This window comes from Macrosteles quadrilineatus, unplaced genomic scaffold (genome assembly GCF_028750875.1).
Source record: "Macrosteles quadrilineatus isolate MER2022 unplaced genomic scaffold, UCM_ALF_1.0 Scaffold_5__1_contigs__length_97177068, whole genome shotgun sequence".
Classification (NCBI taxonomy): Eukaryota; Metazoa; Arthropoda; class Insecta; order Hemiptera; family Cicadellidae; genus Macrosteles; species Macrosteles quadrilineatus.
Window position 1 is genome coordinate 96,689,403 of NW_026542598.1, and position 23,229 is coordinate 96,712,631.

General features: G+C 36.8%; 1 protein-coding gene across 5 annotated transcripts in view; it reads right to left on the reverse strand.

The window, feature by feature from the left end:
• The window catches only part of LOC128994107 (cerebellar degeneration-related protein 2-like), a 133,073-nt gene that overhangs the window by 45,650 nt on the left and 64,194 nt on the right, over positions 1 to 23,229 (reverse strand). Inside the window, exons 1-2 of one of the 5 annotated variants that reach the window (XM_054418377.1) lie at positions 9,120 to 9,233; positions 5,052 to 5,342 (exon numbers count right to left, since the gene is read on the reverse strand). The exons of 2 other annotated variants lie outside the window; for them this stretch is intronic. In XM_054418377.1, coding sequence (XP_054274352.1) covers positions 5,052 to 5,136 — 85 coding nt within the window. In that variant the 5' untranslated portion in view covers positions 5,137 to 5,342; positions 9,120 to 9,233. Of the gene's footprint in view, positions 1 to 5,051; positions 5,343 to 8,995; positions 9,234 to 23,229 lie in introns of those variants that run through there. 2 more of the 5 variants (XM_054418376.1, XM_054418375.1) reach the window with 2 other exon arrangements.

The following is a 23,229-nucleotide window of genomic DNA, read 5'->3' on the forward strand; positions in this document are numbered from 1 at the left end:
GAAAATTAGTGAGTGTAATAATTTATATCCAAATCACAACTCAACGAACAAGTGTATGCTTAGTCTATTATTCTACACTCAAAAATTTTATTTGCGTACTCAATAAAAAAAACTAGAGGTCGTCCAGTGGTCGAAAACTCGACCACAAAATATGTAGGCAACAGTTGGATTTTTTAGCTAGAAGCGGTTGAGGTATGTTGTTTATCTATGAGGATGAACCTTTTGGCTATAGTGAGTGATATAATCTATTCAATGTTCACATGTCAATTGTTGAGGTTAAATCAAAATAAACAAACTGGCATGTTGTCAATTAATTAGGGACAATGTTGTATTACTTACGAAAGAATGTTCGTTTTTAAGATCAAATAAATTAATTTAGTATATGTCATTGTCTGATTTATTTGAAAACATTCAGTATTTAGGCTACTGCATTTTATAACCAAACTCGAATCTCGCTCCCTTAGCCTATCGTATAACGTTTTCCTGTTTGGTACCTGGTAAACTTCAGATTGCATAAGTGAATTATTAGCAATACAATTTAATTGTTAATTATAATTTAGATGGGTCAAATTCAAAACATTAGTCTATAAAAGTTGATCTCGTCATCTCGAGAGTAGGCCTATATAATTCGGACCCCTAACTTGAAACTCTTAAAAGATGGGTCTGGGTCTTAAGATATTTCCAAACGAAACGTAAATCATCATTATGTCCCAACAGTTTATCATGTGTATCCCAGGGACAGCAACTTTATTATTCTATTAATATAATAATCGACATAAATTTTGCAAGAAGATTCATTATTTTAATATTTGCTCATGTTAAATTAATTATTTTCAAAGTAACCATCACTTAATTCGAAGAAAATAATTAAATAAAAATGTATTCATTCGTTGATTTGGAATTAGGAATCACGTCTCTATTTCACAGTAAATATTCTCTAATGATCAAGTGATTTTATTAAAGTAGAGTAAGTATATTTAACTATTGTCAAAGAATACATTATGCCAGTTTGTTTGTTTTCATTTAACCCTCAAAATTTAACATGTATGAACACATGATCGCACGAAAAAGGTTCATCTTCAAAGATATTGCACCACACCTTAACCACTTCTAGCCAAAAAATCCAGTTGCATTGTACAGACTTCTCTATTTTTCACCCATACACTGTAAATAAAACATGTGTTTGGAATTGCTTACATTTGTTTTGATTTTCTGTTTATATTTCGTTGTTATTTCGTCACCAGCATGGCAACCCATAAAGCCCATGTTATTTTTTTCTTTTCCAATTCATTTTTTGGGCTTATTTTTTGCCTATTTTAATTTTTAAAGGGATTCTGCACATCTACAGGAAAATATCTTTCTAACAGTATGAGTAAATTTTCCCTGCGATGCACAAAAGCTAAAAAACAAGGTTTTAAAGAAACATGCTTGCCTATTAATATATAGATAGATACTGTACATATTAGTTTCCTTGAGAGCAAACTGTATGTAGTTCAGCCTTGATGTAACAATTTCCCCCCTCCCATTAGTTCGCCACATTATGCTAATGCACTGCTGAAATAATAAAATATAGTTTATTTCCTTCGCATTGATTATTTGAATTATATTGGGGATATTTACCCCCATGAAAAAACGCCTACGTCATTTTGACGTCACAAGGGGCGGGGCCTATACACGGTCGAGAAACAGCCCGCGACTGGAAATCTACCCCCGGACATCTACCCCCGGAAATCTACCCCCAGACATCTACCCCCGGACATCTACCCCCATACATCTACCCCCGGACATCTACCCCCGGAAATCTACCCCCAGACATCTACCCCCCGTGGTCAGCTCTGTCACGTATCGGCCAATATTCATTGTTGTAATTGATTTTATTGACTGTTTTATGTAAATAAACGGCTCTTCGGTTAGTAATTGCCCTCTAATATCTAGTATTACGCATGTGATATGTCATTGTCTTGTTTAACATTATCTATCTTCCTAATGAAATGGGCTGTAACAGCCCTTTTTCACCCAAACTACTTCATCGATTTTTATGATCGAGGTGTAATTTTAAATCTTAAGATCTAGCGCAACGCAAAATGGTAATTAAAACGATATTTTGATAAAGGGCTTCAAAAGATTGACCCATAAGCAAACCTTTAAAAGTTCCTTTCCCAGATTTGTTTACATTATTGTCATATGGATAATTTTTCACTACTTTTAATGAAACAGCTGTTAATATTAAAATTGTATTTTAAACAACACATAGAGAGTTACTGAGTTTGTCAAAAAGAAGTATTTACAATGTAGTTTTCTGATTTAAAAATGTATTTTGTTCTGCATCATCTCATGTTCTGCAATACAGTATAACGTTCCATTACGAAATCATTGGAAAATATTACATACAGTAACTATTAAAATTATTACTTATTGAATTATCTTATATCTATTGTAGGCCTACGGCTGGTGTCTGCATTTTTGACCACTTTTGCTAATATTTTGTCATATCTAAGACAGATCATCATAGGTTCATAAGATTATTTTCATACATGTTTTCAGTTATTGGAAAAGATTTCGATTGTGTAATACAATACAAAATAATTCAAGTGCAGAAGGGCACGTTGCCCATATGAGCCGTGTATATATTTTTAAATTAATAGTGGTTTACAGCAAATGGATTAAATTTATAATAATTTTTATGAAGAAATATGTGTACGATTAAGTCATTAATCTGCCAAATTGCAATTTATTGCAGACTTGTTAGAGATGTTACTTTGATGTATTCATTCAGCTTAGTGAAAACACAATAGAGCCTTTGAATGTTATTAAACTAACTACATACTACAAAAAAGGTTCAGACCAGGGCTATTTTAATGCGCTTGGATTGAGACATTTATTAATCCGGCTTATATTTTTCTTAGCCAACGAATTATTTATCTACAGAAGAAGTTCATTGTGATCTTATCCTGTCTACTAAGACACATACATCCAACACATTATAATTTCACTCTGTCACAGTTAAAAGAATTATCGTAAGCCTTTAAAGCAACCGTCGATTTTGACGGGTTTCACCTAGTAATTAATTAATTTATTGGTCAACCAGTGGCAGGTTTTTTATCAACATTTAACTGCACTGTATTTTTACCTCTAGTAATCAGTAAATAACCTCCTTCAATGATATGTATTAAATTTCACGATCTGCGCTCGTGCATGCGCCGTTAGGTGTTACTGTGTGTGAAAGTTGGCCAAACATTTAAATCACTGTCTAGAAATAAATCAAATGCTTAAGGGTCAAACTTTTGAAGCCCTTTATCAAAATATTGTTTTAATTACCATTTTGCGTTGCGCTAGATCTTAAGATTTAAAATTACACCTCGATCATAAAAATCGGTCAAGTAGTTCGGGTGAAAAAGGGATGTTACAGCCTATTTCATTAGGAAGATAGATAATGTTAAACAAGACAATGACATGTCACATGCGTAATACTAGATATTAGAGGGCAATTACTAACCGAAGAGCCGTTTATTTACATAAAACAGTCAATAAAATCAATTACAACAATGAATATTGGCCGATACGTGACAGAGCTGACCACGGGGGGTAGATGTCTGGGGGTAGATTTCCGGGGGTAGATGTCCGGGGGTAGATGTCTGGGGGTAGATTTCCGGGGGTAGATGTCCGGGGGTAGATGTCTGGGGGTAGATGTCTGAGGGTAGATGTCCGGGGGTAGATGTCTGGGGGTAGATGTCCGGGGGTAGATGTCCGGGGGTAGATTTCCAGTCGCGGGCAGTTTCTCGACCGTGTATAGGCCCCGCCCCTCGTGACGTCAAAATGACGTAGGCGTTTTTTCATGGGGGTAAATATCCGGGGGTAGAAATCCGCTACCCCCTTCCCTCACAATATTAATGTTGCTTAAGGGGGGAGTTCAAATAAAAAGTGAAAATCTTTATTTACAAACCAATTTTACTCATACTACACCTTAAGGTGAAGTTAAATAAAACATACAGAAAAAACTGGAAATTTTTTTTTCCACTACCCAAGGGTGGGGGGGGGGATTTTTTGTGTATTGGAAGGGTTTGCGATAACATAAATTTCTCAGGTTTTAAAAGTGATAGAGGGTTGTTTTTTTTTTAATCTGTTCCTGAGAGTAATACCTACAATCTCTAGCATGGGTTTAAGGAAATTATATAAAATAAAATTACAGTAAATTTTTAAATTTTGAAATATTTTTGTCCACAAAATAACTGGTAAAAACTTTTTTTTAAATATTTTAATGACAATATTTTTACAAATCCATGCTAGAGATTGTAGATCTTGTCAAACTGAACAAAATAAAAAAAATGTCATCCTTCTATCTAGTATAGAACTTGAGATATTTATGTTCCCATGCGAAAAAAGTAAACTTTTGAAAAACTACCGAATACCAAAACACGGTGCTTTTAGTGATTGACGGAATGCAACTTCAAAGTATTTTTTTATGAGAAAAAAAAATCGTATAAGGTTGGTTTTAACTGTTTTATGTTCAGAATTTAATAAATAATAAAAACATAAAAAAAATAAAAAATTGTAAAAATTCTTTTTTTGGCCATTTTTGGCAACGACCGAATACCAAAACACGGTGCTTTTAGTGATTGACAAAGTGCTACTTCAAAGTATTTTTTTATGAGAAAAAAAAATCGTATAAGGTTGGTTTTAACTGTTTTATGTTCAGAATGTAATATATAATAAAAAAAAAATAAAAAAAAAAATTTTAAAAATTCATATTTTGGCCATTTTTGGCGTGAACTCCCCCCTTAACAACAGTAGATTGGGTTGTAGCCTAGTAATAGACTTCGGTCTTAACCCTACTTTATGCGATGATATGCAGGAGGATATCGATGTGTTAGGAAAATTCAAACCATTATATTGGTTAGGGCCTACAATTTACAATATAATTTCCAATTGTATATAAAGTAAAAAAGAGTAATTTAAAATACACATGTACATTAATAGTACTGACTAACAATCCTAGGGTTTATTCAATTGTAATAGTCAGTCACAATTATTATTGGTTAATTCTAACATACCTTTAAATAGATAATTGGCCTCCTCCAGATCACTGACGTACTGCATTGCTGCCTCGACGTCAATGTGGTTATGATGCAGTCCCATCGTATCACTATATCACTGTCACTGTCACTAGATCACTACACGCCCACCGCTAGTCACTAGTGATGCACCACGCTTTCATACTCCAACACCACCGCAGCGCGCCTCAGTGGCTTTACAGATCAGCTGGCCAATCAGCTGATAATGGCCATATGTTTACGCATTGTTGAGAAGAGTGGTTAACAAGCTTGGTACACGTTCCTCTAACACTAAAAAGCACAAATATATACATCATTATGGTTACCTCCTATCTGTGTTTATATGGAATTTATAAAGAAAGCCTGCGTATGCCCGAATTAGTAAATATGTTTTGAGTGCATAGCTAAGAGCAACAAATGACATTTTTTTCAGCCTATATTCTTAGTGGCGCACAATGCAGTCCTTGTGTTGAAACTGAAATGCGTAGCTTCAGAAAGCAATAGCTTGACTGGTTAACCTTCAGACAAACTTCATTCAGGAAATAGTACATTTAACTCTCAGGAAGGATATAGTGTAACCTCTTATTACCCTGCAATGCTACCAATAGTCAAAAAACCGCGGAATTAATCTCCAGCCAATCATTATTCGGTGTCCCAGTCGTGCCAACTGCCAACCCTGAAAACTGAGTTTCCCCCACTTTCTCTCACGATCTACCGAAGACTAAAGTTTACGGACAATGGGGCTTGGTTACCATATGATTATCCGAGGCCTTCTCAAGATTTTATCTGGACTATTATATAATCTAAATCACAAGATACTTATATATCACCATTAGGGTGTCCGGAAAGATGCGGACAAGGGAAGTTCCGGACAAATAGGGGAAGTTCCGGGGAGTTTGAGCCGAGGGGGTAGCAAAAGGCAGGGGTGGCTAAGCTATGTGAAAGGCTCTTTAAATCGACTAGTTTTCCCAATCCAGATCCGCAGTTTTGCTATTGAATAATGCACATTTTATCTAAAAAAAAATAGGTTTTAAAGATTAACTTATTTAGCAATATTTGAGTAAAGAAGAAACTATTTACTGACAGCATTTTTCATAGTTATGCGTCCCTAATTAATGGTTGATAACCATTGATTATGAAAATAACAGTATTGCTAATTCTACAGTAGATTAACAGCCAACGTAATCACCCAACTTCCATTAAGACGATTTAATAGAAAAAAACTATTAACTAAAACTATTTTTCGATTTTTTATAGAAAAAAAACTTGGTTAAATATACTAACCCCTGTACCTAATTTAATTTAGGAGTGTGGTCCGTTCTCTTTGTATAAAGATAAAATGAGACATGTTAATCGGTTTAGTGAATAGAAGAAAAATAGTTCACTCTTCATCTGTGCTCTAAGCTCTACTCCCGGGGTAAATCGTGTTAATTGGCTTAGAGACGCTGAGACAATGACAGTCAAACATACAGAAACTGATATAATACCTACTCGTTACGGCATTCTTAGGAATATTGGACATAAAAGTAGCATAACTCTATGCAACGTGAAAACAATACCGTAATTTTGTTTATAAGTTTAGTTTATAGTACAAATCCATCATTATGTTTTAAGTTGTAACGTATAATAACGAAAACATATTTATAATAATGTGATACTGTAGTATATTATATTTAGTATAGAAGTATTTTTGTAAAGAATACTTAAATATTTGATATAGGCTACATTGAACTTATTAGAAATGTAGGCCTATTAAAATCTAGCATGTTTCGTTAGTTTTTTTTTTCTCCTGTCTTTCACATTTTTAAGTCTTATGATTCGAAATGTTGATTTTACTTTATAATCGTTATTTTAGCTCTGCGAACTGAAACAGGAGAGCGATTCGTTTTAGAGAGTTGTTCGGGTAGCTTAGTTTGACTTCGCTCCTCTCCCCCGGCTCACACCACATGTGTGCGGAACTTTACTTGTCCGCATCTTTCCTGAACTTCACTTGGACCCTCTGTATTTATTTTTAATTTTTCGAGTATTCTATAACTTTTCTATAACCTTTATCAGACCATGCTTGGTTGGGTACATTTTGTTTAGATAAGAATCAGATAGGTCAACCTTACTAGATAAGGCCAAACTAAGGGCAATAAAGCTGCAATTATGGGATATCCACGTGGACTCCAGAGAAAAGTATTTTTAAATCAAATTCAAACTGAGGTAAATATCAGATTTTAGAATCTAGGTAAAACATTGTATCACCAAAAACAGAGGTAAACTACACTAAACTATTTAAAAAAAATTATTGATTAATAATGTGATACGATACATCGCAAAAATTCATCGACAAAGAGGATCGATTAGTCGCTCAAATTAAATCAACAACAACAACACGTAGCAACACAGACACAAAACATCTATTAATTGAATTGCATTAGTCCATTCAGAGTGGAATAAAAGAAATTCCAGTGTGGTTGCCGTTGGCGCTTTGCTGTTGCATAGCGAAGGCCAAGGAGAATTGCTCCATTATGTCATTGTGGGACCAGTAAAATGAAGTACAAGTGACCAATGGCGAGAGCGCGCCAGAGCGGTGACTCACGCCAGCTGTTGAGATGCGCGCCTTTATTTGAATCTGGTGTCTGGTGTCATGGTGTCAATGTTCGCCAGCCTAGCCAATAGCGGGTATGCTATCGCTAACTTGACCTCTGATAACCACGCAACAGATAACGGTCATCTGTTTGAATTTGAAACTTTAGACCATACAAACCACCAACGAAAATGCTAATATTGTGTAGGCATACTACAAATAATTTTATAAGTTACTATAATATGACAATTCGATGATACTGATTCATTAGGATCATATACAATATGATGATTACTTGAGTTAGATATGGGTGTTTCAAACTTACTGATATTTGAACAAAAGTTTCGTTCCGAACCCATTACAAATGATCATATACAATTACAAAAAAAAAACTATTGTCCAAGCGAGAAAATTATACAACCAAGACGATTGAGTTGTAGTAAGATTAAAAACTTGTTAATCGCTCTGGTATACAAACGTTCATTTAGATTTCATGGGTAGGATAGCAGAACGACAAAGGCAGCCTCTATAGCTACGTATTTATAGACCCCTCCACCTGTTCTAGACCTTTTCTTTCAAAAGCTCTTTCAAACCAGAGGTAAAATCGAGCCGTAGCTTGCACCTGTCTTTGTCTGTATGGAAATACTGTACGAAAAAAATCGGTGCATAACCTTATATATATATATATATGTATATTTCTATTTTTGCTTCTTATTAAAAAAAGAGCAAATTCCGAACTCTTTCCTTTAATGTCGGTTGATAATGCTAGACCTTGTATTGATTATACGGAAAGCAAGTTTTGTTATTGAATGCCAAATTAACAGTCTTTGAATGAACGTGGATATCTGATCGCTAATTCTGTTTATTAGAAGGCGACCAATAACTTCCGGCCTTCACAATAATCTAGCCCGAGCAATCTTAGACATATCAACAATGGGATCTTTTAATCAAACGGAGATATTGTACAGTGTTGTACAGCTAGTACTACGAAACATACTTCAGTTTATTAGAAAATTGTTACTTGGTTTAAGATTAGGGTACGGGAAGATAGATATAACAAGTACCTATTCGATTGTTTTACTTAATTAATACATCGATATCGCTAATCGAGGCGTATTATTTTTCTTTCTGGTAATGGAAATGTGTAAAATATTAACAAGTATGAACCGATCATCTTTGATGAATGTAGAAATAATGTTTCAACTTATTTAATTTACAACTGTATAAACATGTTATTATGTCACTTATGGTCTATGTATAAGTTTCTGTAATGGTTCTGTATTTTGCATAGCAGAGAGTTATTATTTATGCTTAAAACATCGATAGATATTATTTATCTATATTCTTTCATGAAGTCAGCTTTACTACTTACTGAACTTTTAGCACTCCATACAAAATGTGCCCTAATAAAAGAAAATTGTGGTAAAATATATACTGTTTACGATTAAATCACCAATGCACACACTATAAACTCTTATAAACAAAAGTCACTTTACCGAGGGCGACACGGACACGATACTTGACTCGACTGAAATCTTATCCGAGCGAAGGGCAGGAAATAGTGGGCTCAAGAGGCGAGCAAGAAGCAAGCAAGGTCCTTCCGAAAAAAAGGGCTGTAGCAGCGCGGCCCTGCGGACACTGTGCGAACTACACTACACACCGCGCGACCACGCAATTGTTCGAGTGTGGACACTGGCCAATCAGCTGATAGGAGCGAGCCAACAGCTGAGAATGCGCTTGAGCAACAAACATAACCTCAAACAACAGCCTTAAATTATCTTTATCGTGGACAGATAATCGTTCAATCCAATCGAACTAACACCTGACTGTCTGAACATTCGTCAATCAACCGATAAGGAAAGTGGAGCTAGAATGCAGTGGTGCAACAAACTGCAAACTAACTACACTACGACACGCGCCTATTGTCAGTAGTCAGTAGTCGACTCCAGTCCATAGAATCTTGGATCTACACACTAGACAGACACACTGAACACTTGCCAAACTGTGACTATTGCCTCGCCAAGCCGCTCGATTGGTTGGCGTGGTGAAGCGTTTGTTCTACATTCTCCCCTTGTTTGGAAGGCGGAATTTCCGGCGATGTTACGCCTCTAGGCTGTTAATTACTGTTTCGTGTGGTCAGACCTAGCTGGTCATTGCGTTGCATACTTTTGGGGACATTAGTGAGTTTAGAATAGATCTAGGTTTGTAAAAGAAAACATTCTGTCTCAGTAAATAGTTATTTGTGTAACTAGTGGTGAAATTGGCACTTTGCTGCACACGAGAGCAATGTTTACGCACGAGCCGCAGGCGAGTGTGGAATGCTCGAGTGCAGCAAAGGCCTTTTTCACTCGTGTTACACATTTTTTTTTTCCTACAGTCACTATAAAGCATATAAATAATTAGTCTTTCAAACACTATGCAACACGTTTTTAGGTTCAGCTGGCAACACAAATGGTGCCCTAGAGAAAGTAGTACCCGTGGTCCATATCACTCCGCTATTTTTCCTCGGCAAGAAATTTGCTCCGCGTTTTGAGAATATAGTTCCGTATGTTTTTGTAATTTGAAGTGGTTTCCGCACCTAAAAAAAAATGCTTAAAAGGTATTTTCTTGTTTATTAAGATCGTAGGAAGGTTTTAAAAACGTTTAAAAGAAAAGTCCAGAAAGTTCAGAAATACCTAAACTATAAACACGAAATGACAGGTTAAATCGTAGTAATAATAGTCAATCAGCTGCTCATAGTATAATTATCTTTAAGTGTTGCCAACCTATTTCCAAGCGTACACGGATTACGTGCATAATGGAACCACGCTGTTTTGTGTTGTTTCGTTGGAATCCTGATGTGCGGCAAAGTTTAAACCGTACGGCAAAGTATAAACCGTACGGCAAAGTATAAATATGCAGCAATTAGCAGCTTTCTGTACTATAAACAGTACAAGGAAGCCAACTTTGTCGGGTGACTGTAGGAAAAATTTATTGTAAGTCCGGGCTTAAATTTTACAACATCAACAAGACACGTCAATTCGCGATTTTATCCAATCAAACTATACATGTCCTATTAAATTGTATTATGTAGGTTTATTAGGTAGGGCAGTAAAGGTTGATCTGAAGTCATTTCCGTCCTACGTCAGGTGAAGTGTGTCAGTAAGCACTGAATATACATACGCCTCGACACTCCCTGTCTAACAAATAAAAGCATTCTATATGGAAAAGTGTATTGTACAGAGAAGTAATCCTAATTTGTATGCATTATGTTATATTATCTTTATTTTTTTGATACCGCATTATATAGGATATATATAAAATAATACTTTGCTTCTCCATGGTATCATATACCATGTTACAGTATGTGTAAAGGGTGTGTTGTCTCGTCTGTTACCAGCAATGTTATTTGTCTTCCTTAGTAAGATTGTGATGCAATTTGTCAAACTATCATGATTATTACATTGTCACTCAAGTAGCCTACTCTTATAAATAGTACATGCTTACTCTCTGCTACACCTCATGCTGCTATACCTTATGTGTTTGATACTCATAGAATGTCTTTCAGTCATAGGTATAATGTGTTTGCCTATTTAGTATAAAGGCATTAATATAACAACGAACGATATGGGATTTTAGTCACGGTTTCATAAGTCCATTCTTTTGTGATTTTCCTTGTATAATGAATCCTGTAACTTTTAGCGAATTTCCCTATAGGGAAATAACATAGTATCTATTAACATACCGTAGGTGGTAGGTGACACGATAAGACCTAACCCAGGACCGATTTACTTTTCCATTTTGATTTCCCAACAGGCTAAAAACACTATTAATTCAAATTGTTAGATAGTGTATGTATATATACCGTAAACACGATGACGACGAGTAATTTTGGTCCGATTTTCATGAAATTAGGGTTGAAGGTGTAGGTCGGGATAAACTTTAATGAGTTCACGAACCAATATGATGAGACCATGGGAAAGGATTTTATGGGGTAAAAATTGCTTTTTTAAATTGCTTGTTTTTGACCCTCGAAACATAAAATTTCCTAACTTCTCTCTAAACTATTTTAAAGAGCTTACAAAAACCACATCATTTAGTTTCCTTAAGTGTTTTGTACGGTTCATGATTATGGAGAAAATTAAAAAAAAAACTGTAAATTTAAAATTCTCATGTTCTTTTATGGAAATTAAGTAAATTGTTGTAGATTACTTGTTTATGGATAACTTATGTTGATTAAATTTTGTAAATTTATTTATTTCACCTTATAAACTATTAAGATTTAGTTAAAAAAACACACCGTCCCCATTGATGCAAACCTAAGTAGGTACTTGTGAAATGTAATGTCATTTAATGGGAAATCAATGTGTCTTGCTAATGTAAATATTTGTGTATGAATCCAATAAGATTAGCCTGCAGGTGCCGCGGCGGGGTTATTTGTTGATACTGTACGATAATATGCATCAGCTAAAGCGGACTTGTAGTTGTAGTTGTAGGGTTTATAAGGAGCCTAGCACAGCTATCAGGGTTCACACGTATTTAATGATGGTAGATGCCGACAGGAAGTAGATTGAACGGCAATTTGAATGGAGATTCCTCTTTGGATTCCAAACCTCCACAACTCCACCCCCAGCCCCAGGACCCAGCTACGGGATATGGCGTAGGTTCTCGTCCGTGCTTCAAACTTCACCGCTCTCGTCTAACCAATGCAGTAGTACCTCATCTACCCCCAGCCCCAGGACCCAGCTACGGGATATGGCGTAGGTTCTCGTCCGTGCATCAAACTTCACCGCTCTCGTCTAACCAATGCAGTAGTACCTCATCTACCCCCAGCCCCAGGACCCAGCTACGGGATATGGCGTAGGTTCTCGTCCGTGCTTCAAACTTCACCGCTCTCGTCTAACCAATGCAGTAGTACCTCATCTACCCCCAGCCCCAGGACCCAGCTACGGGATATGGCGTAGGTTCTCGTCCGTGCATCAAACTTCACCGCTCTCGTCTAACCAATGCAGTAGTACCTCATCTACCCCCAGCCCCAGGACCCAGCTACGGGATATGGCGTAGGTTCTCGTCCGTGCATCAAACTTCACCGCTCTCGTCTAACCAATGCAGTAGTACCTCATCTACCCCCAGCCCCAGGACCCAGCTACGGGATATGGCGTAGGTTCTCGTCCGTGCTTCAAACTTCACCGCTCTCGTCTAACCAATGCAGTAGTACCTCATCTACCCCCAGCCCCAGGACCCAGCTACGGGATATGGCGTAGGTTCTCGTCCGTGCATCAAACTTCACCGCTCTCGTCTAACCAATGCAGTAGTACCTCATCTACCCCCAGCCCCAGGACCCAGCTACGGGATATGGCGTAGGTTCTCGTCCGTGCTTCAAACTTCACCGCTCTCGTCTAACCAATGCAGTAGTACCTCATCTACCCCCAGCCCCAGGACCCAGCTACGGGATATGGCGTAGGTTCTCGTCCGTGCTTCAAACTTCACCGCTCTCGTCTAACCAATGCAGTAGTACCTCATCTACCCCCAGCCCCAGGACCCAGCTACGGGATATGGCGTTGGTTCTCGTCCGTGCTTCAAACTTCACCGTTCTCGTCTAACCAATGCAGTAGTACCTCATCTACCCCCAGCCCCAGGACCCAGCTACGGGATATGGCGTAGGTTCTCGTCCGTGCTTCAAACTTCACCGCTCTCGTCTAACCAATGCAGTAGTACCTCATCTACCCCCAGCCCCAGGACCCAGCTACGGGATATGGCGTAGGTTCTCGTCCGTGCATCAAACTTCACCGCTCTCGTCTAACCAATGCAGTAGTACCTCATCTACCCCCAGCCCCAGGACCCAGCTACGGGATATGGCGTAGGTTCTCGTCCGTGCTTCAAACTTCACCGCTCTCGTCTAACCAATGCAGTAGTACCTCATCTACCCCCAGCCCCAGGACGCACAATTTTTATTTCAGCTGCAGTTATTTTAATAAGAACAAAACGAGAGCATCCTATTGGCTGAGGGAATACCATTAGCGCAATGAAACGGGCTGATGCTATCGGCCTCGGTGGTCTAGTGGATAGCGTGCCGGATTTCTAAATTTATGGTACCGGGTTCGAAACTCATCGGGTGCACAAACTTTTTGTCTAAGATTTTTGCATTATCAGCAAGTTTGGTTAGTTTTGTTAGGTTATAACAGTTAAATTTTATAATTAAAACCTTATAAAATTGAATTCTAGCTATTTATAGTTTTATTTTATGAACAGAACTATTTTTTCGATTAGTAAACCTTCATTCAATTTTTTCATTATCAGCAAGTTTGGTTAGTTTGGTTAGGTTATGACAGTGTAATTTTAAAAAATTAAAAAATATTAAATTTAATTTGAGGCGTTTATAGTTTTATTTTATGAACAGAACTATTTTTTTCTATTAGTAAGCCATTATTCAATTTTTTCATTATCAGCAAGTTTGGTTAGTTAGGTTAGGTTATGACAGTTTAATTAAAAAATTAATTATATATTTTTTTAGTTTTATGCCTATAGTAATTTTTTTTTAATTTCTAATTTTTAAACTCTTATTTTGTCCGTATTAAAAAACTGCAGCTGAAATAAAAATCGTGCCCCCAGGACCCAGCTACGGGATATGGCGTAGGTTCTCGTCGGTACTTCAAACTTCACCGCTCTCGTCTAACCAATGCAGTAGTACCTCATCTACCCCCAGCCCCAGGACCCAGCTACGGGATATGGCGTAGGTTCTCGTCCGTGCTTCAAACTTCACCACTCTCACCTACCTCATCTAGAGAAACTATAGCCACAATATCCAAAACGTTTAAATAATTTAAATGTCATTTGTATATTTTACTCTTGAAGAGTACGATTTTATTAAACTTTCAACTATCAAGTTTTACAATTTGATGTGATGTCTATTAAAGACAGCGAGATATGCCAGGTAATTTCAGATTCTCGAATCACGAACCCCGAAAACTTGGAAGATTCTACCGGCATTCCACATTATATTCCAGTTTCTCTGTTAAAGGATTTCCGCTATAACCCAATCATCTAATGTATCCGCATCCTCTCTTATTTTGGAGGTCCGCTCAATAACAACGAAGGTGCAAGTGTTGAGAAAGTAACACTTCTCCAAAATTGAGATATGTTTCATAAACTTGAGCCGTGTGAGTAATGTAACATTCTTTTAAAATAGAAATTGGGTTTAAACCCGTTGGTACGCCTGGTTGGCGTCTATAGCAATCTAGATATAATTTATCGACTTTCTGTATTATCCAGTTGTGCATAATATCATAACACCAAGGGATAACAAAACTTCGTGTTAAGCCCTAAATTCAGGGTAAAAGACGGTATCCATGTCTTTTTATGGGTTTAATAAATTGAATGAGTTTTACAGGGATATGTTTCAATTTCTAAAACATTACTCACATGTTTGTTTTTCATTGGGAAATAATTATAAAAACTATTAATTATATAGAAGTAGGTAGGTAGTAAGTTGTTGAAACATGGCTGGCTCATTAAGGATAGGCGAAAAATACACATAGGTATAACGGTATAACATAACACTAAAGGAATGCATTAAAGTAAAATCAGGTTATTAAATAATTTATAAATAAAAATGACACGTTTATAAACGCACTAAAAAGTTGAAAATAATTTATAAATATGTGGAGAGAATAAATACTTGTAAGATTTTAATGAAAAACGTGGGGCGCAAGCAATAGCTAATTTACAATTATCTTCACCTATTTAACTATTATCTACACACACATACGAGATATAAGCTCAAATGTGATTATGTACTTAGGTGGATGTACATATCGACTAGCTATGTTTCAAGATTCAAGTCTCTAGCTCATCAGGAAGTTCGTTTAAAATCGATATCAAAATTTGTACCGGACAAGAAAGCGAGCTAATAAAAAGATTTAATTAGATTGGTCTACAAAATACTACTGTAGGGTTTTTATTATTTGAACAGCAATCACAAACCTGAATCACGATGGACTCACTAGACCAATCGTAACCTAGCTAGACTATGTTTCTACCGCAATGTATTTTACATTACAATTTCACTACATTAAAAGTTCAGGTTGGTTACCAAGGCTCATCAACATCGAGCTATTCTCTGATTGAATGAGTGATCAGTGATCGAGAGCGGTTGTAGTGATATTCCTGATAAATTAAGTTCATTGATATTCAGGTAAAGTATTACAAACGTATGTTCAACTTGTTGAGCTAACAATTCAAACAATATTGTCTAGATTGTACCACGCATCAAATTCTTTTACACACGTTGTAAAGCATACATGTAACTCCATTAATAATAATTTAATATAAACTCAATTCAACCTACAACACCTGACACCACCTAAATGCTGTACAATCTGGTCATTTTCTCAAAACCGATAATCTCGTAATAACAGCCTATCAAGTTTCTTATATCGACCCTGTGATTTTGACACGGCCTCAGTTATTGGAGTTGGGCGATGAAAAATTGAACAACTTGGGAAAATAACATCTTTCGTGGCGCTCGCGCATGGCCCAATTTGGCGGTAAACGTAACAACCGACCTCCCCAAAGATAACGGGGAATACTTCTGTAACACTGTTACACAACTGCAACTCAAGTCAAGTGTTCCAGAGAAAGTGTGGGCTTCGACCCCGCGGACGTCAAAGGAACACTTCCGTGTCGGGATGGCAAACTGGGACTACCAAGCACTGCTAACTACTTTTATCATTGTAAACTGTTATTTATCTTTTCTAATCAGAGGTAGTAAGATATAATGAAGTCTTCAAACCCGACGTTCATTGACTAGCAGTGACATAAAATAACAACCTTATTCTGATGAAAGAGAGTTTCACGAGGTATTTTATTGAATTCTTCCGCGGCAAATAATTACACGATATGTTCAAAGCTATACTCAGTCGTGCTGTTTGTACAGCAGTCATCCTCCACACAATGAGATTAATGAGTCGGGCAAAGTAGCAATCTTACGAACGATCGGTTGGCAATAAATTACGTTGATTATCAATGTAAACCACCCGCACAGTACAAGAGCAGTAATTGATACGGAGTTGGCTGATTGAATGAATTATGTTGGGAGAAAGGTTTGTTGGTGCTTTCTCCCCGAGGTACCAACCCTGAGGGTTCTCCAGGGCGTGGCACCGTGCGAACAGCCGCCCCCGTCGCAGCAGACCTGGTACTGCACTTTCTCTGTCCCCACAGCGGGGTTATCTAATATGGGGAACTGGAAACAAGCTTCCAGCCAAATAACAACCGACCGTGATTTGTGAGACTGCGATAATACGATACGTTTGTTCCGAGACGATGGAATTATTACAGCTGCAGATACGAGACAATAATTATAACACACGGCACAGGTCTGACGCGGGTGTATTGTGTTGGTGGCTATAGGAGGAACATTTTGAAATAACTGTTTGAACAAACGCATAATGTTTTAGGAAAACTAGCGATTGTAGAGGGTTGCAAATAAAGACAAATTTAATTCATTAAAAATATATTGCCGTCAATATTCGAAACCTTAATGGACTTCGGGTGAAAAAAACATTTCTTTTTAACAAACACGACATGTTTTAAGGACACTAAACATTTCAAAAAGCTGGAAAATCAGGACAGACGTAAAAAATACGTTAAAAATGTACTACAGTAGCAAGAAATATTTGAGCTGCACTTCGGGTTGTGTTAACATAAAACTTGTCAACAGAATGTAATTGTGAATTTTTTAACTACATTCATTATCAAGAGTTGACGAGAGTCTTTTACAACTTTTATTAACCGACGTTGATTAAAGATCAGTTCCAGACTTCAGGGATCCTAATCGATCGCGATGCAAAATTATCTTTTGTACTACTGTATAAGGAATTACATAAATACATTGGTATTCCTAATCCCTGTACATTAAGAAAACTTGGGTCTTACTACAGTTGATATAACAATTAATATAAATGTAACAGTTTTCAATAGATGTCTCATAAAGGGAGAACATGGTCAGTTAGTTGCCTTGTTTGACACATAGAATCATCAGTCCATCCAAGGTGTTTACAATAAATCATTTGAATCATTAATTCAAGTCTACTTATCAGTGACAACATATACAAAATACCGCGCTGGCGGGATAAAATACCTCATCAGGAATCTTGTTTATATTTAAATATGCTTATCTCAAGTCTGTAATCAACAATTTTAATTCTAAAACGTGTTTATTTCTCAGCAGATAACATAAGTAAGCAAGTTGGTGTTCAAGGTGACTGACCTTCACACAATGCAGGTCATTTACACACACTAGCACAACACCACACAATAGGACATCACTTTACATTGTATGTGCTTTAGCAGTAACTCACACTTAACTAAACTTAACACCCGAAATACAAGTACATTAATATAGTGCTTTAGAGGTAACTCACACTTAACTAAACTTAACACCTAAAATACAAGTACAGGTACATTAATATGGTGCTTTAGAGGCAACTCACACTTAACTAAACTTATTACCAAAAGAAGAGTACAGCAGCCTAATATGTTTTAACTCTATTTCTTGTAAATATTTGTTTGGAAAAAATAAGTTCACAAATACAAAATATACCTACAATATTGTTTTGTGTCATTATGGATATAGAGTAATTACAACTGTATAGCACAAATTATAATTTGTATAATAAAACTAGATTGATTTTTTTTATAAAAGGCGAGTATGTGTGCTAATTTATTTGTATCTAAATGTAACAGTACTACTACTAATTATTAAAACCCCATTCAACAGAATGTTGGTATTGGTTCATGTTGAACAAGATGATTTTTTTTTAATTGCATTTATTAGAATGAATATAAATAATAACGAGAGGATGCATACCAAATACTGAAACACTCTTTTACTATTAGAATAATATGCTTGTCTAAGACATTTATTAAGTGAATAAAACTAGCCAATTCCGGATAAATTAAATGTGTTTATTGTATATTTAATATTTCAATCATATAGATTGATTTTAGAAGCTCGGCTAGTTTTGCAAAGCCCATTTTCGTCTTTTGTTCACTATATGGTTAAACCAACGGAATAACATGCAACTGAAGGATACGCTGTTATGAATAATTACAATTCACATTTACAGAACTTGTAAGAAAGCTAATCAGCATCACTGGATCTCTGAAAGTAAGCTCTAGAATAGAAATAAATCAAACTCTAGAGGAGGGGTGAATCCCTAAATGAATACTTCATGTCAATATATTTTCCGCCTCAATATTAGTTACTGTGATATTTTATGTGAAAATGATGCTATGCCTTATAAAAAAATCCTTTTAATTCGACTTGGTTAAGTTGACATGATCAACAGAAATCAGTTGTCTACATTTACATCAGCTATCAATTCGTTTGCGTTCATTTAATATTAAAACAGTATACACATTTTAAACGAGAATGTAATGTCCAGTCCTACATATTTTTAAGGTACATAATTTAGTCTTAGTGTCATGGTAATTATTAGTATTGTTTGTAATGTTATTGCCATGTCAGCGCCCGCCACGCCGCGCTGCTACACACTCACACTTCTGTCCGCGTGTTGCCTCACTGGTGCTGCAGGCGCGGCCAGACCACATTCCCTCCTGGCAGGTTACATTCCTTATTAGCGTGTTATATGCGACTACATTCCTCGTGCAGCGGTCTTTTATTGCGACTGTGACTCAACAACAGCCGTGAGTTGTTGAACTACTACGAGATATACGACCTACGACTCTGTACGAGACCTTACAGTGGAACCTGGATATAAGGTGTTCTCTGTATGAGACCTTACAGTGTAGCCTGGATGTAAGGTGTTCTCTGTATGAGACCTTACAGTGTAGCCTGGATGTAAGGTGTTCTCTGTATGAGACCTTACAGTGTAGCCTGGATGTAAGGTGTTCTCTGTATGAGACCTTACAGTGTAGCCTGGATGTAAGGTGTTCTCTGTATGAGACCTTACAGTGTAGCCTGGATGTAAGGTGTTCTCTGTATGAGACCTTACAGTGTAGCCTGGATGTAAGGTGTTATCTGCATGAGACCACAGTGTAGCCTGGATGTAAGGTGTTCTCTGTATGAGACCACAGTGTAGCCTGGATGTAAGGTGTTCTCTGTATGAGACCACAGTGTAGCCTGGATGTAAGGTGTTCTCTGTATGAGACCACAGTGTAGCCTGGATGTAAGGTGTTCTCTGTATGAGACCTTACAGTGTAGCCTGGATGTAAGGTGTTATCTGCATGAGACCACAGTGTAGCCTGGATGTAAGGTGTTATCTGTATGAGACCTTACAGTGTAGCCTGGATGTAAGGTGTTATCTGCATGAGACCACAGTGTAGCCTGGATGTAAGGTGTTATCTGCATGAGACCACAGTGTAGCCTGGATGTAAGGTGTTATCTGTATGAGACCTTACAGTGTAGCCTGGATGTAAGGTGTTATCTGCATGAGACCACAGTGTAGCCTGGATGTAAGGTGTTCTCTGTATGAGACCACAGTGTAGCCTGGATGTAAGGTGTTATCTGTATGAGACCTTACAGTGTAGCCTGGATGTAAGGTGTTATCTGCATGAGACCACAGTGTAGCCTGGATGTAAGGTGTTATCTGTATGAGACCTTACAGTGTAGCCTGGATGTAAGGTGTTATCTGCATGAGACCACAGTGTAGCCTGGATGTAAGGTGTTCTCTGTATGAGACCACAGTGTAGCCTGGATGTAAGGTGTTATCTGTATGAGACCTTACAGTGTAGCCTGGATGTAAGGTGTTATCTGCATGAGACCACAGTGTAGCCTGGATGTAAGGTGTTCTCTGTATGAGACCACAGTGTAGCCTGGATGTAAGGTGTTATCTGTATGAGACCTTACAGTGTAGCCTGGATGTAAGGTGTTCTCTGTATGAGACCACAGTGTAGCCTGGATGTAAGGTGTTCTCTGTATGAGACCACAGTGTAGCCTGGATGTAAGGTGTTCTCTGTATGAGACCACAGTGTAGCCTGGATGTTTATGTCTCTAAGTGAAAGTGTGCATTATTTGTATCAGCAACTGTTGTATTACAACTAGAGACGAAAAATACTGGTATTAACTGCGGGTGGATGGGTATTTTCATTAGTATTTATTTTTCAGCTACACGCTACATATAGGGTTTTAATTCAGTATTTTTCTTTTAACATTGAAATGTGTGTATTATGTATATTTATTTTAGTACATTAAATTAAATGGAAATTAACAAATTTAAAGCAAATTATATGTACATGAGTCACTAAATTTTGATATTTTATGGATCCAAGTTGCTACAATTTATATATACCGTGGATAGTGGACGGACTGAAGCGTATCTGTATATTGATGTATGATTAAATGTTTATTGAATTAGCTAATTTTTTTCTAAATATATTTAATGGTAGGCCCTACTATTGTTACACCCATATTTGAAATTAAAGGCCAAGTTCCATGTATAATTTTGAATATCGAGTAAGAAAATATATTAATGTGCTGGAAGTACTAAATATACTTCACTAAATAATTGTTCAAATTCAAATTGTTTATTTGGCCATTAAACAGTACATAATAGGCTAACAAATAATGACAACTAATACTATTATAACACAAATTATTTACCCTCGTAAATGTTTCTCATAATCAAACCCTCTTTAAAAGTAAATATATTTAAAGGTATTTTGCAAAGATTACATTTTAGACTGATTTTAGTGATTGAGCACAAATCCATTGTCAAAAACAAATTTCAAACAAGTAATAATAATACAAAGTATTGACCAAGATAATTGTTTGTCAACTGCAGCATCCAATCAAGGGACAACACTGTGTCGCAGAGTCACAGACACCGACACTGGGCACACCACACTTACACACACTGACTGACAGCTAGTAACACACTGACACACACAACACTACCTCACACTGTTTAACTATCATAGTTACCAGAAACTAGGAAGTTATCCATGAGATGCTGGATGCAGAGTCGCGCCTGCGCTCTCTAGATCGACCCGTCACCACCATAGCAACCGCCGCGACACTGCACCACTGCACGGTGCATCACATCACATCACATCACATCACATCACATCACATCACATCACATCACATCACATCACATCACATCACATCACATCACATCACATCACATCACATCACATCACATCACATCACATCACATCACATCACATCACATAACATCACATCACATCACATCACATTACATCACATCACATCACAGTGTTTGTTTGTGACATTACTCATCTTGGGTTTTACATGTGAATTTCAATAGATAATGGGTTATTTTAACACATATTTACAATATAGAATAAGCACCCATTCTGGAAACAGTTACTACAAATATATATATACAGTAATGGATGAATATTAATTCATAAAGACATTTTAATTTGAATTAGGCCTATAACTCAAACAAACTGTAATATAATTTACACATTTATTATAAGCCGTGCTGTTTTTTGTGATTACAAGTTGAGATGGACTAACTATTTGTATGTGTGGTTGTATGATCACTATTTGGCAATAGTAGTCTATATTTCCAATGTGTGGTCCTACATTCTACATATCAACTTGATCAATAGTGTTAAATATAATTCAATCCACACCACACTAACTCTGCATTCACATTCACCTAAACGTTGTCCACACGAAACGTCACTTTTGGTGAATGAAACTACACGAATGGAAGTTTTCGTCGCGTTTGACACCGTCAACCCCCCGAAGACAACGAATCTTCAATTTTCAGTAAGGGTCTGTAAGTTCGTTGTGTGATTCGTGTCTAGGGGATCTGCTTAACCTTGGTCATTATTCTGCATGTTTAACTGCCAGTTAACGACCAATGCAATATAACTGAAATTGCAGCATTGCATCTCGGCCAAAACAAAGCCTAAGCGGTCCGCGAGCTTGGCTCCCACAGAACCGGTTGTCTGACCCGGGCTTGGCAACGTCGCAACCCGTCATACCTTCCCAAGCCTATCAGGGGTACTCTTACACAATGTTCTACCACAGACAAATGTCAGTCATTATTTCCGTATATTTAACGACACGATCACCTTCCGATGACCAAGATTCGATTCACCTATCGTTACTACTTTGACATTCCGAAAAAAACCATCAACACTTTTAGTCGTCATCCCTTTCCAATCAAAGTATTGAAAGAAAACAAAAAAAGTATGTGCTTTAAAATATAGTTTAAAGAGTTTGAAGATTAGATAAGTCCAAACTGAATAAGACATAGTTTGTAATCGAAGCCAAACCATAAACTGTATACATCAATAATCACAACCCAGTCGTAATGGATACCAGGACATATCCTAAGCTATGCAATGTCCTTGCATTTCAAACTCAAAACAATTATGAATTTTATTTTTTAACTTCTTGATCGGCATTGTACGTGTTATTAAATTTACGGAAAGTAAATAAAAGATACGTCTTATAACACTTAATACATATATTTACGTTTATACTGTTACCCACAAGATGGTAAGTGGTAATCGATTTCGATTGGACACTCCAATCATCATCAGACCCAATAGGCGAACATAGTTATAAGACGTATCTTTTATTTACTTTCCGTGAATTTTATTTCCAAACTGAAAAATGTGTTTTTA